Raw genomic sequence first — 14,326 nt, 5'->3', positions numbered from 1 at the left:
TATTTATTGTATTCAACAAACCTGCACTGGGAGTGAGTACACAAAGAAAAACACAATGGAAAACAGACTTTTGACAGTCTTAACCTGGTGTTTCCTACTTTTAAAAGTATACACAACTATATAAAAGTGAAAGTTGCTATAGAATGAGATGAATTACACAACTCCTGTCATCTTCAGATGCCCTAAGTTCCTGAGACTCTCTATCAAACTTCATGTGATTGACATGCTTTAGAAAACGAAGTACAAAAAAAAAATCTAGGTATATCATCTAACACTAACTACTCATCTGTCAAACAATATCAAGTTCCAAAAGGGCATCTCAGCAGTATGCTCACACCAGGAAAGAAAGCCTACATATCAGGGAAAACATCTACGGTTTCTTAGGGGTCTTTTTTTTTAAATAACAAAAAAATAAATTCATAAAAGACCCCAACCTGCACAAAGCAACACAAACCTATGTGACAAATTTTTAAATATATTTTGCCAGTTTTAACTAGTGTATTGAGACTTAACTGCATTGTTAAACTGAAATTGCGTAGAACTTTTCACAATGAAAAATGTTAGGGCTCAGGATAGGGCTCTGTCCTTACTAACAGAACAACATGCAGCCAAGTGTCTGTCAGTAGAGCGTAGATTCTTTCTGAGATCACTGGGAACACAGCCTCTCGTTACAGGTTCTCAAAAGGAAACCTGCCACCCTCTCCCTCCTCTTAAGAAACAATAACACCTACTGGGTATTCCTGGCTCGTGGAAATAAGACAACACATTTGTATACCAAGCACTGCTAGCCCACATGCTTCACAATGGCACCTAAAATTGAAACCAATTCATACAATGTCTTAAGGCAACCTAGTTTCTACTAAAATACCTGCTACTGAGAATGCTGATTACACAGAATAAAGCAACTACTTTCCTTATGTACTAAGATTATTGATAAATTAAATCACAACTAATAATATTAGAAACCAAAACATTACATTTACAAACAATGTATTGAAAACTCTTGCTCAGTAAGTCATAAAAATAGGAAGGGAATACCATTTTCCTGACTGAATATCAAGGATTTCAAAACAAGAAAACATTTCCAGTACTGCCAAAGAATTTTAGGCCAAAACACCTTGTCCTTCACACACATGTTAGTCAACCCTAAGTCTAATATGATTCCTGAGAAAGCATTCCACTATGTGGTACCTGTAGCAAGAGATACTGGGAAAATTTTGTAGAACTAATTCAAAGGCATTTAGAGCAAGCAGACATACACAATGTATATATATGTGTATATATTATATATATATATATATATATGGAAGTCTTCAAAGCTGCCTGCATAGTATCCAAAATGACCATGTGATTAGTGAGGACACTCAACACAGCAGGTTGAACAACATGTACAAAATTTATTTCTGCTCACCTCTTATAAAGGTGAAAAAAATACCAGATGTGCAACAACCAACTGCACTAATGGCATCAAGTTAACATCAGCCAAAATATGATTAATAATTATGGTACTAAAGGACACAAATAACTCCTAAAATGTTCTGGCAGATATTTACAATTCATCTGTAGAAACAAAGACAGAGAACATGTTAAGGGATTAGAACATAAAGGCAAGTTCTGGGCCTCATCCTAAAATACATACTAAGGAGCTCCTACTCATCCAGTGTAGCTTTCTTAAGTGAAGTTTGTAGGACCAGGTCCTCAAAACCAGATCAAGAAAAGTGCAAAGAGCATGCACATACCTGTTTCTTCAACACAGTATTTTCAAGAACATTAAGACATGACCAAAAACACCTCAAGTTATCGATTAAAAGTTAGGAATAAAATATTTTTAAAATTTTTGCTGCAACCTGCTATCTCATCAAGTGTGTTTGCTCTCATGTCCAACATGACCGTCCCATTAAGAATACAGCTCCGCAGCTCAAACAGACTGTGCAGAGACAGAGTTGCTACATAAGGCTTGCTCCATCGATCACCACCATCTTCAACATCTTCTTCAAACTTCAGCCACCTGAAATGCATTCACATACACATATTTATGTTTCTCCTGGAAGGAAACTTTGGCAAGCAATCCCACTCTTCCATGTGGCTGAGGCATGACACAGAACAGGAAATCCCATTAAATCATACCAGCTTTCATTTTCTCAGACAGCCCAACTAATTAATATTTTTATCAGGCCTTAATAACCACACTCAACTTTTTTAGTTTTAGTTTGTTTTGTTTCTTTGGGCTTGACAAATACCTGTCCATTCACATGTTCTTGTGAAGAATATGGCAGTCTGCCTTGTTACCTGATTTGCATCCTCATTTCATCAGTATTTTAGGATTAGAAAGCTGTCTGAAACATACCATATAGCATGTTCAAGTCTCCTAAGGGTGGTAAGTCAGACATTTAAGGACTAGGCAATACTAATATGTGAAACTATAAATTGATCTTGATTCCAACTCACAGGCATTATGCAAATTGAACTTCTACAAAACCTAACATTCAACAAGGTAGCTGAAGTACTGAATGCAGAAGAATTCATCACAATGTATATGTAGAAAGAAGCAACTAAACCAGTAAGGGTCAAAAAGAATCATGGTATCCTGTAATGTTCAGGCATGCAATTTGCCAAAAGCTAATCAAATACTACTCAAGAAAAACATAATACCCAATTTTCTTTGTATTTGAGAAAAAATGACACTAATATATTGGAAATAATATACCAAAGAGATTTCTGAGATTGCAAATACCACACTCCATGGATGAACACCTGTGTTTATAATTCAGCATACTCCTACCTTTCACAATGTTTGGTATGATCAGTTTTAGGAAAGTAAACACACTACCAGAAAGACTGAGGGTCTCTTGAGAAACCATATTTATTCTTTCAGAGTTGGACAAAAAACAAAAATTTTGGGTTGCTGAGCATGAATTGGGTACACAACTCCTATAGATAGTGAAGATTCTAACCTAAACCTGGCTTGCAGGTCTCTGAAGAAAAATTACTGTAAGATATACCTTGAAACAATCTATTCCAAACATACCTAGCAGTTTCTCTCCATTCATATTCTTCTCCATCCCTGAAGCAAAGTTCATCCATTTCAGTGAAGAGATCATGAGGAATGTGTTCATCATCATCTTCAGTACCCAAGATAAACTGCACTCGTTGGGATGGTGTGTCTTGAAGAAAAGGAGAAACGGAACAATTAGAAGAATTCATACTTCTATTACACAAGGACCACTACATAACAGTAAAATCTCCTGCTCTCACCCAGAAATACGCAGGACAACATCCTCTTTAAGAGGGAAGAGGAACAAAAGAAACATACCTATTTCCTTAAAAGAAGGCTCTCTGAAAATTTTGCACCATTTCTGAAAACAAAACATCTGGAAATGCATATTTATGAAAATTACTCAACTATTTTTGGCTCTTCTATAGATTTCCAATATGAAAATGAACATCAACAGCAAATTTGGTTAAAAAAAAATCAAAATTAATATACCAAAACACTAGAAACCTTCTTTTCACTTTGAGAACAAAATAGTGAATACCATCATGACACAAGACACTAAAGGAGAAAAAGTGAAAACAAAACAGGCTGATGGAAACAAACAGCCTTACTTACACATCAGCTGCCCAAGCACTAGTTTATGACAGTCACCAGTGAGTACCCAGGCACTCACTGTTAGAGCAGCAGATTTTTCTGTGGTCTATTGCTACTTTGTAGGATAAAATTTTTTCATTGCATGGTTGGAAGACTATGTATAAATTAGCATAGGAAAGTTGAAAACTATGCAGCTGAAGCATCCAGAAAATATTTTAACTTCTCATAGTATAATGCCTAGTGGAACAGGCTCAATAATAACATGCTAGAAAATTTAGCTATCTTTAATGATCAAGTAAGTACTGGATTTCAATTAATACAGGCAAAACCTTGAAAAAAACAATAAAAACCACATCATTTTAGAGATACTTTTAATATTATACAAAGATTTTGTTTCAACTTGAGTGAATTTTCATATTATAAGGGTTCAATAATATACCAGTTGCAATGTTATCGCAAGGAAGGTCAGAGACAGAAAATTCAGGTAAATCTCAATTTAAATTTTTTTTTTTAATTTTCTCAAATTTTAAAAATTTTACTTTGTTCACTGAAACAATCACTCTCAGAGCTGTTAGATATGAACATGTATATGGTGTATATATACAACTGTATGCTTCTACTGTAGAAGGAAGATGGCCTTTTAGATTTAAACATAAAATCTGAATTACTAACAAAGCTCATTCCCAACTGAATTTTGCTTTAGCATTGTTTTTCTGGTATATACCATCATCCACTAGCCTAATTCTGAAATGTGCTCTTGAATGCAAAGAAGGTTCATTATCAATTAATATCTATAGCAGACTGTTTCCATCCCAAAACCAACACACCCCAGAATCCTGCCCAACCCTGTGCATCCAGTATACAGAAGAAACCAGAACAGAGAACTGAATTTCTATCAACTAAGTATCACTTGTTTCTTCAAAAACTGTACAGCAAGACTCTACAAACGCAACATCAATTATAATAATTTGTACTTGGGAGGGAAGACTTGAAGATGGTTGAAACCAAGAACTGCAGGAGAATGGTAAAAGGAGACTTTTCAAAGCATTTCCATTTGAAAACTCCTTTGTTTCAGGTACTGGTCCCATGTAGAACATGCTGCTAGTCATAGAAAGGTAATCGTGTACAGCACGGTGTCTGCACTTAAATTCAAACATTGCACCATAATTTGCCCACTCATGGCAGTCTAGGAATAAAAGTGGACTTAGGGTCTCGAAGAAAAACTAAGTAAGCTAAGAGTACTGCCAAATAATTTCATTCCAGAGAATGGTATGACAAAATCCTCATCTCTTGAGGATCGGGGTGGGGGGCCAATTTGTGATCCAAACCAAAAACTTAGGAGGCAGTACAGTTCCTTTACTAACAGACAGCAAGAAGGCTGAAGCAAATATTTAAATAAGATCATTGATCAAATTACCATGGCAAATGCTGCTTTTCACAGTTACATGCTTACTTTCAAAAATCAGTGGAAGAAGCATACACGACTACACAATCTGAAAAAAGGTGTCTAATTTAAATAACACAGACTTTCATGCTACAGAAGAGCATTACAAAGCTCTAGTCTAACCTATTCAGTGCAGGCTGCTGAACATTCATGCAGACAGCTGGACCAAGTCCAACAGCTTCTGACTTAGATAAAACACAACCACAAAATCCTTGTCTGATTGTATACAGAAAGACATTAATTACAGTGAGAATAAAAGAAATAGCACAAAACAAACAACATTTAAGTACAGAGTAGCTGCTACAAGTTTATTTTCAGGAAACATGAAGAACAACAAATTTCTTACCATATGATGGAGATTCTCGGCCATCCTCTCTATCAGTTTCTTTTTCTTTTTTTCTTCTGTGGTGCCTGTGCCCACGATGTCTATGCCGCCGACGGCCTGGCTTTCCAAGTGGGACGTGAACTCCAATATACACAGCTCTGTGGCCTTTTCAAGAAAGTTTAAAAGGACAAAAGTAAACAAAAAATTACCTACTGACGAAACTTAGTATCTAAAGGCAAGGGGTTTAAGAAATAGAAATCCAAAAGCACTTGACAAAATTACCTTTAGTGAACTAACATAAGCACTTCTTTTCCGTCCTTCCAGAGTGTCAAGGAACTAATGCTAGACTCATTTCTCTGATAAATTAGGTCATATTCTTATTCAGTTTAAGAATTCAGTTGTGAAATAATACAGATAGTACAAGTATAAATAATACAGAAGTACAAGCTTGGCCTGTAACACTGAAAGCAGCTACTTAATAAACATGAGGCCAAGGCAGAGAAATTATATTGTATTCCTCTTTTCTTGCAGGAATTCATATCAGGACTCTTGTAAGAATGGCAAAATAATCTCCTGGTTCAGCTTATTGACTTCATTAAGAAACTACCCTTTGTTTAGAGTCTGCAAGTAGTTTTCTCTCCTTGGAAGAGCTGCCAATATTTCCTCAAGTAGCGCATAACACATCATGATGAAACTGATGTTTGATTATACCATTAATTATCAGGAACATAAAAGTAACTTCTATTTTGAAAAGTATGTCGACACTTCAAATAACTTCCAGAGACGCTGGGGTGGAGTTTTTTCCTATTCTGGAACTTTTTAATAAATTTAGGAGCACATCCTCAAGTGAATACATACTGCTTCTTTAAAACATGTACTTTCAACATGTTGTTTTAACTTTGACCTTTCACATTAAGACAATACTAGCATCAACATCTTAGCAAAAGAAATCAATCAACTGACTGTTATGAACATATTACTACTATGTCTCCTGTAACAGAGATAGCATATACAATAGCCTTTTCAATTCCTATTTAAACAAACAATCTCAGGAAGAGACAAATTAACTATAACACTAAATACTCTGTTTCATGGTGCTGAAGAGTTATTACAGAAGACAGACATTAACCAAAGGAAAAGGAAGTGGTCTTCCAGCTCTTAGACAGATGCAAATTCAGCAAATTTACATTATGCAGGCAAGCCCTAGGAGTTGTGACTGTACACATACATGGACGTATTTTTGTGCATAGCACACATATACGAAATTAAAGACATTGAAAATTCCTGGTTATTACAGAGCCTTAAAGAAGCAAAAAGTGGTTAGATGTCAAACTTATTTCCCAAAAAAAGAATCCCTAAGCCCAAAAAGATACTGCCTTATAGAAGTTTTGTGTATTTTTACAGTGCTACCTGACTAAAAATACAAGCAAAAGTCATTATTAATACGAGTAAGTTCAATATTTAATTAATTTGGTCAAAGATTCCTTTTCACTTAACAAGACCCAATTCTTGACACACTTCCAACACTAGTTTAATTAGAGTCAACTGACTGGCACTATGATCAAATCTGAAATTAAGCATATTAAAAGCTATTTATTTCCATATAAGAGCGGAAAAGAGGTTAATTTCTCAAAGCACTCATTAGTCCTATTTATAGAGAGAGACTTGTCTTTTGTGAGCTTCTTCCAGCAACAATACCCAGCCACTGCCCAGCAGCCTGACCTCTGCCCTCCATGACTGCTATGCACAATGCAATTGCCAGAGAAATCAGTGCCCATGTGATCTAAACATAAATCACTGCACTGGGTATATAATATGATCGGGGGCATCATTAACAATGGTCATGTTGTTGATGCCATAACAATACAATAATCATATGCATAGGGAAAGCAAAAGTATGAGATTCAAAAATAACTGCATTACTCACCACATCCCACTCTCAAAGCTGCAACAGAGTGAGCCACCACTCATTGCAAATGCTGTTACAATGCCCATTAGGGTGTCTGTTTTATTTTATATATTCAATTAGCAAGTATCAAACTACCGTTTATATACACACTTGAACAGTTCTGTTTGTTGCCAAAGTGTTGGATTTTTTGCAGGAACTATTTCTTCCTAAGAGAAACTCTAGCATACTTCTAGTAATAGAGCATTTTATATAATTACTTGTTTTAGGATTGTTAGTAAGACTGTTTTAAGCATGTTTTGATCACTGCACCCCAAGAAAAAAAAAAAAAAAAAACAACCTTGCAGGAATATGAAACTGTTCAGGATTTTACTCCCTGAGAAATAGGGACTTCCACGTTTTGGTCTCTTGCTGTGTGTCCCCAAATTAAAGACAAAAATTTCTCACGGATTTTCCAAGGATCTCCATCTTAAACAGTGCACCTTGCTATTGCAAAAATTGGCATTTTTAATAGTGTGATCATTTCCTTAATCAAAGACCATGCTGCTGCATGGAGGAGAGGTGGAAGAAGCAAACAAGGAGTCTATCTCCTTTTACATAATTGCACTGAGACAGAATTTTTTTTCAGTAGAAATGTTTGGAGGAGAGCAGATATGTTGGAAAGATACAAGTAAAAGCTATGGAAAACTGAGGTGAAATAATCAACAAACAGAAGGTGTTTTTAAACAACCTGTGTCCATAGCAAATGGCTTTTACTATGACAGAACCACAGAATCGTGTCCAGGTGCCTCATAGCTGCCTGCAGCACACCAAGCAGGCACTGCCAAGTTAGTAACCCAAAGAGTCAGTCCACAACCTACAACATTTGATACTGCTTTTCAACTCCAAAAGGAAGATTTAAAGGAAGCATTTTCTCACTACCCAAACAAACAAGGGTCTCACAGAGACACAGAACAGTCTAGCCATGGGTTATCCTACCCTTCAGCCCACACTGCCCAAAAATGACCACTGTATGACTATTACCTCACATAGACACAAGTCTTGCAGGCAAATGTAAACCAAGAATACCTTCCCCAAAGCACTTCTGTATATGCAAAGTGTTCAGACTGCTATATCTGCAATGGTATTTTGGGGCTAATATGAAATGGTGATGAGCAAGATAATTTTCAGCGTTTATTAAGTAAAATGGATCACAATCCAATATAATCCCATCAGAGTAACTTCAAGAAATAACCTAATGTTGACAAAGAGCCTCTGAAATTTTTTTTCTCTTTCAGAGCAAGCAGTCGGTGTGACAGTACAATAGACTAACCAAAAAATTTTATGTATTGCAACAGCAGCTTATGAGTGCACCTGACTGTTCCTTAAGAAAAGGGACCTTCATTCTGGTATCACAGTCATAAATAAAGACATTTCAAGTACTACCAAGAAAATCTGAAACTACTGCTGTTGAGTATACTGCCATGATTACCCAAAAACATGTTACAGGCATATTCAACTCCAAAGATGGGACAAAACTAGATAATAAAAATCGGACAAGCTTAACTTTAATTCTAACTTAACAAAGCAAAGCACTGAGAAGCCTTCTAAAAATAAGACAGCTGCACTGAGTAGGTCTGTGTTTCCTTAAGTTTCATTATTCAGATAGGAGTAATAATGTTTGCAGATGGACAGATAAAGATTTACTTATAAATACAATTTACAAGGAAAAGCAGAACAAAACAAAACCATGGCCATTTTTTTTCCTTCATTCCCAATGAACTGGGTCAAACAACTTATGATAATCCTCAGGCTGGCCAAAAAACAAAAAAAAAACACCTGCAAGACAAGTAATGTAAAATTAATATAATATCAGTGGAAGCAGTAGAGAAAAATTTAACTCTAAAAAGGCTGGGATTCAAGTTGCTAGCACTGGATGTTATTTTTAAAAGGAACACAATCTTTTACTTGAATATTGTTTTTAAAAGTTCAAAAGGTACATTATGTGACCTTCAAAGCTTTATTCACGTAAATGTCTGTAGCACAGTACCACTTTCAAACAAAGCTTCTTACAGAATTACTATAAACCAATAATCAATTGAATTAGTAGACTGCTCAATACTAAATTTAGCAATACAAAGCTCAAGAGATAATTGCTCATTTTAATCCAGCATGACTTTATCCAAGCTTAGCTGTTCAAATCCACCGAGAGTATTTACTGCTTAAGGCCTTTATCGATATGAAACAAACTTAAATGTTAGGAACTTGCAACGTGTCTCCATCACATGGCTGATCCCCAATCACATGGTTGGTCTAACTCCAAAAGTCAGTTTGGGTAAAGTCTTATAACAATTAGAGGAAAGAAAATGCTTCAAGTTGCCTGATTTCTTGCCAGAGCTCCTATGAAAATGGTAATACAAGACTTCTGAAGTATGAGAGAGATCAAAAACATGTATCCAAAAATGCCCTGATGTCACAAGGCTTTAAATACAATTCTACACAGAACCTTTTTTCTTTGGCTAAATGCCTTCTAAGCTTCATAGAAAGGACAGTGTTCTCCATCTTAACATGGAAAAGCAAAGAAAATCGAGTTTATACCTATGTCGATTCTCAAATCCTGTTACTTAGAAATTTGAACTAATAGTGATCATATATTAATAATGGACGTAAGGACCATCTGGACGTGAGCTACTTAGTCCAATCTTGCTCAAAGTACAGCCAACTTCAAAGCTGAAGCCATGGTTTTGATCAATTTAGTTAGGATGACAGCCATCCTTTTTGTATTTTTAAGGATATATGCTCTACAGCCTATCTGGGCAACCTATACCAATCTACAGCAGCACACTACCTGAAAAAAAAAAAAGCCCTAATATCCAAATATCACTTCCAATATAGCATTTTATGTGTGATCCCCCTCACCCTCTCGCAATGCACCAGCGTGACTTGACTCCATCTTCTCAATAAGCTCTCAAGTCTGCTGAAGACTAAAACTCTGTGACAAGAATTAACTATTTTTTCTGAAAATCTTCAAATAATAATCTGAAGATGGATAATTTATTTCCTACAGAAGCCTTTCTTTAACTAAATAATGTCATAATCTATCTTGTCCTAGCATGGAGTGTTCCAGCATGGAAAAACTGGAGCATCTGCAGGAGAGATCCTAATCTGTTCCTCAAGATCATAAAACGAGGAAGAAATCCAGCTGTTTGATGCCTTAACTCACATCTCCAAGTGCATTACCCTAGTAGGAAAGATCTGGAACACTGCATCTCATTCCTTGATATTAATTTCCCTTACATCACAGAGAGTACTTGTATGCACAAAAATAAGCTCAATGCAATCTACGAGCACAACTTCTTGAGACCTTTTCTGTCACAAGACCATTCCAGGTGGATGGAAGAAGTAAGAGTGAGAACAAAAGTGTCATTTCTTGCTCTTAAAAACTTCACAACCCATAGGACTTCTCCAAATATTCTCGGTTCTGGTAAAACTTAAGGAACAAGAACAATGCCTCTGCGCATACACACACACACCCCCCCTTGTTTACTGATAATGAAAAATTACTCAAGTCACTAATACACTAAAAACACTTCTGCTATGCTAATTTTCTAATAAAAATAATGCCCTATTTCTGAAGGATGCAATAAAATGCACAAATTGGTATTGATAGTGAAGTTACTGGCATAAGAAAGTAAATATTTCAAAACAAACAACATTTTTCACTTATTTTATAAACTTCACACACATTCCCAAGAAAGAGTCAAATTATTTTCTATGGAATCAATGTATCAAAAGTGAATATAAAGTATTTTGGTATAATCTTAGTCTTCCATGCATGAATTGACTACTAAGAAGTCCTTTAATTACTGAGGATTCTTCTTGTTAAAGAAACTATTTGGCAAGAGCTATCTCTCGCTCTCAGAATTAAACATTTGAGATAAAATTTTCTAACTGAACCTGCAGAGAGAAGTAAAGAAAATTTTTTCAAGGGATAGCTACATGCCGCAACTGGAACTCAAAGGTTCTTCACAATACAGCGTATTTAAGAATCCATTACACCTCCTGGACTGTACTCTGAAACCTCCTGCTGTTCCTAGCAATTAGGTCTAACTGAGATACACTCTTTACACTTGAACTGATAAAACTAAGAAGCATAATCCCAAACCGTAGTAAGCACAGAAGAGGGTAAAGCAGTTCAGGAAGAGTGTTTTCTCACTACATGACAAAAATTGGCGTATTACACTCACAGAAGCAGTAAATGCCAGATTTCTCATTACAAATAGAAGTGATTTTTTTTCTGACTTAAAACCAAATGAGTTCGTAGGGGCAGTCATAGAGAAAAATGCACCGAATATTTCTCTTTGACACAATCAACGATATTCAAGAAGGCATTATGAGTAATTACATTAGACACGCAGGTAGGATCAGTAATAGGAAAAGCTTAGTGCTGGGTGGCAGTGCCACACAGGGATTCTGGCACAGACTTCCACCTGTGGCTCACTGCCAGCACCGATCTTCCTCGCCTGGGAAAGGAGCCAGCCGTTGGTCCCCATGGGAGGGAAGATGAGCTGTCCCTGCACTGCACAGCCAAGCCAGACCAGAGCTGGGCCCCATGCTTTATCTGAGCTCAAGATCCTTGGTCCAGCCTGTCTCTGCACCAGAGCTCAGGAAAAAGGATACACATATAAGATAATTTCAAAGAGTTGTTTCCGTTGGAGGAGAGAAAACCTAGAAACAAGCAACTCAAGAGGAAGTCCCAATAAGATTCAAGACTAGCCCTTTGTCCACTGAATACAACATAAAACCACAGAATGGTTTGGGTTGGAAGGGATCTTAAAGATCATCAGTTCCCACTGCCCTGGTAAAGACACAAGGCTTCCACATTCATAACACTGTTCATGTAAAGTATTTCATAAGAAACTTTTGCAAAGAAAATGTTCTGACTTCATCAATAGGTCAAAAATACATTGTCATTACGAATTTGATCATACCCCTCTCTTGTACAAGTGTTTAAACTGATTGGTTTGCCAAATGTATCTACTGATATTTTAAGATATGAAAAACATTACAGAAGGAATCTTGCTTCATAGAAGGGTGACCCCTTCCTGAGAAAAACTCCAACTCTCTCCTTTTTTTACTTCTTATTTTGTAAATTAAAAAAAAAGGTACACCTCACACTTTAAAAGCTTAAACTGCTATGAAACACTAGCTTTCAGTGAACTGCAAATGGAGAAATCATCCATTCAGAAATAATTCTAATATCCAACAAGGCACAAGTTTAGTCAATTTTTGGAACAACTGATTTTTAAGGGATTAAAAAAGGGTAAATGTTATGAAAAGTCATCAAGAAGTAATAGGTTGCAGAATCAAGTAGTCTATTTCTTTTGCCTCATCTCAAAAATTTTTATATTTGAATGATCTGGGGCTATCAAGTTTACTGCAAGTTTTAAGTTTTAGTTCATGCTGTTTGGTAAAACTTTAGTTTTATGACCTTATTACTTTAATAATAATTTTATGTATGTTTCAGATTATAAAACTATTATAGTTAGCAGTTAGCTGTCTTTTTATAAAATTTCTGATGCAGTCGGAACAAAAACACTACATATTGCTCTCTCAAATAAAAGAAGTTTGGGAAAAAAACCATTAGGACAGTTTACGTCAAACACTTTTTAAAAGTTTTAAATTGCAAAACACTTGTACAGCAAGTTTTCTACTTAGATACACACTATTCACCTACAGAGGGGAAAAAATACAGGATTATTTGAATTACCTGTCCTTGTCAACTAAGATTAAGTGAAAACCACAGCTCTTTTCTTAAATAAAAATTAAGGCTCATCATGGTATAAGAGATAATAGGGTCACTTAAAATGTAAACATTACTTACACCTGCCACAGGACAATGTGACAGTAGATAGCTATTAAACCATCTTAACTCTTGAAAGCTGGTGCTTGGATTTATGCCACAGAGAAGTAGTCTACCAAGACACACATTCCTGACCTCAAGATTGTTTCTGGAACAAAACCTCTGCTATGCGTAAACTTCTTATCTTTGCTGCGTCTGCTAAGAGTAACAGAATGTATACCTTTTCCCTTAAACTGTATCTAGTAAATGTACCCTCAAAACAAGGTTGAAAAGTAGTTACACGTTTTAAAAGATGCATCCTGGTAGTATCATGACAGACAACACAAGTGTAAGAAAGTTTTCCTTATACATCATTTAACAGAAAATACCTTTTACAAGATCTCATTAAATACCTCTGCCATTAATATTCTTGCCTTACTTCCAACTCCTGGCTTGTTATTATTCTCATTCACTGCAGCTCAAAGAGCCTGGCATCAAGTTAAGAACATTAGGTGCTCTTTAAAAAGGTTATTTTAAGATGTTATTCCGCTTTCTAGCTCTTCCGTAAACTGACATTTGTTAATTCAAAATAAGGCCTTACAGCTTCAGAAAACTGCAGTACCTTTATTTAGTATAGACACAGTCTGCCCACAATTGCAGTTTACCATCTCTGACCACTCCTCTTTTATGGGAAGAGTGTTACAAAACAAGCAGCCTCCACCTAACCTTTCTAACCTAAACACTGTCACTCCAGACAGGTACCACACTCTGTCAGCCACCATAAATAGAATACAGAGCTTGAGAAGATCCAAGTCCAAGATCTATTTTCCCCTTAAGCATTTGTTTCTCTTTCCATTAATATTTCATCACAAAATTTCCAGAAAATACGAGTATCCAATACTGACAACACCAAGAAACTTTCCCTTTAGTATTAGCAAAATTATGCCTTCTACAGTATCGAGCCTATCAACATTAGTTTGCACATGCTTTAAAGTGGTTAAGTATCACCTGTCCATGTGGGCTCTAAAAGGTGTGGTGCTTCGCACCATAGATGAACTCAATTCACTGCTTGGTGAGTCTCCTTGAAAGTACATCGATGCACACTTCTCTAAAGGATCAAAATTCCTAGAACTCCTTTTCAAGTCACCAGAAACACATATCGAAAGACTAGACTGAAATAGTTTAAAGTCTTAAAACACTTCCAATGCCTAATGCTTTAGTACAGGTCTTCCCAAGCTTAC

General features: G+C 36.0%; 1 protein-coding gene across 9 annotated transcripts in view; it reads right to left on the bottom strand.

The window, feature by feature from the left end:
- The window catches only part of SLC4A7 (solute carrier family 4 member 7), a 94,008-nt gene that overhangs the window by 41,327 nt on the left and 38,355 nt on the right, over positions 1-14,326 (bottom strand). For 8 of the 9 annotated variants that reach the window (XR_004239942.1, XM_032107675.1, XM_032107694.1 and 5 more), the window contains exons 3-5: positions 5,380-5,523; positions 3,029-3,164; positions 1,848-2,008 (exon numbers count right to left, since the gene is read on the bottom strand). Coding sequence is in view for 7 of the 9 variants with exons in the window: in XM_032107675.1 (XP_031963566.1) it covers positions 1,848-2,008; positions 3,029-3,164; positions 5,380-5,523 (441 nt within the window). In the remaining 2 variants the exon portion in view is untranslated. Of the gene's footprint in view, positions 1-1,411; positions 1,544-1,847; positions 2,009-3,028; positions 3,165-5,379; positions 5,524-14,326 lie in introns of those variants that run through there. The other variant, XM_032107738.1, reaches the window with a different exon arrangement.

This window comes from Corvus moneduloides, chromosome 1 (assembly GCF_009650955.1).
Source record: "Corvus moneduloides isolate bCorMon1 chromosome 1, bCorMon1.pri, whole genome shotgun sequence".
In the NCBI taxonomy this organism is placed as follows: Eukaryota; Metazoa; Chordata; class Aves; order Passeriformes; family Corvidae; genus Corvus; species Corvus moneduloides.
Note: the sequence above shows the minus strand (reverse complement) of the source record. Positions and strands in the feature narration are given on the sequence as shown.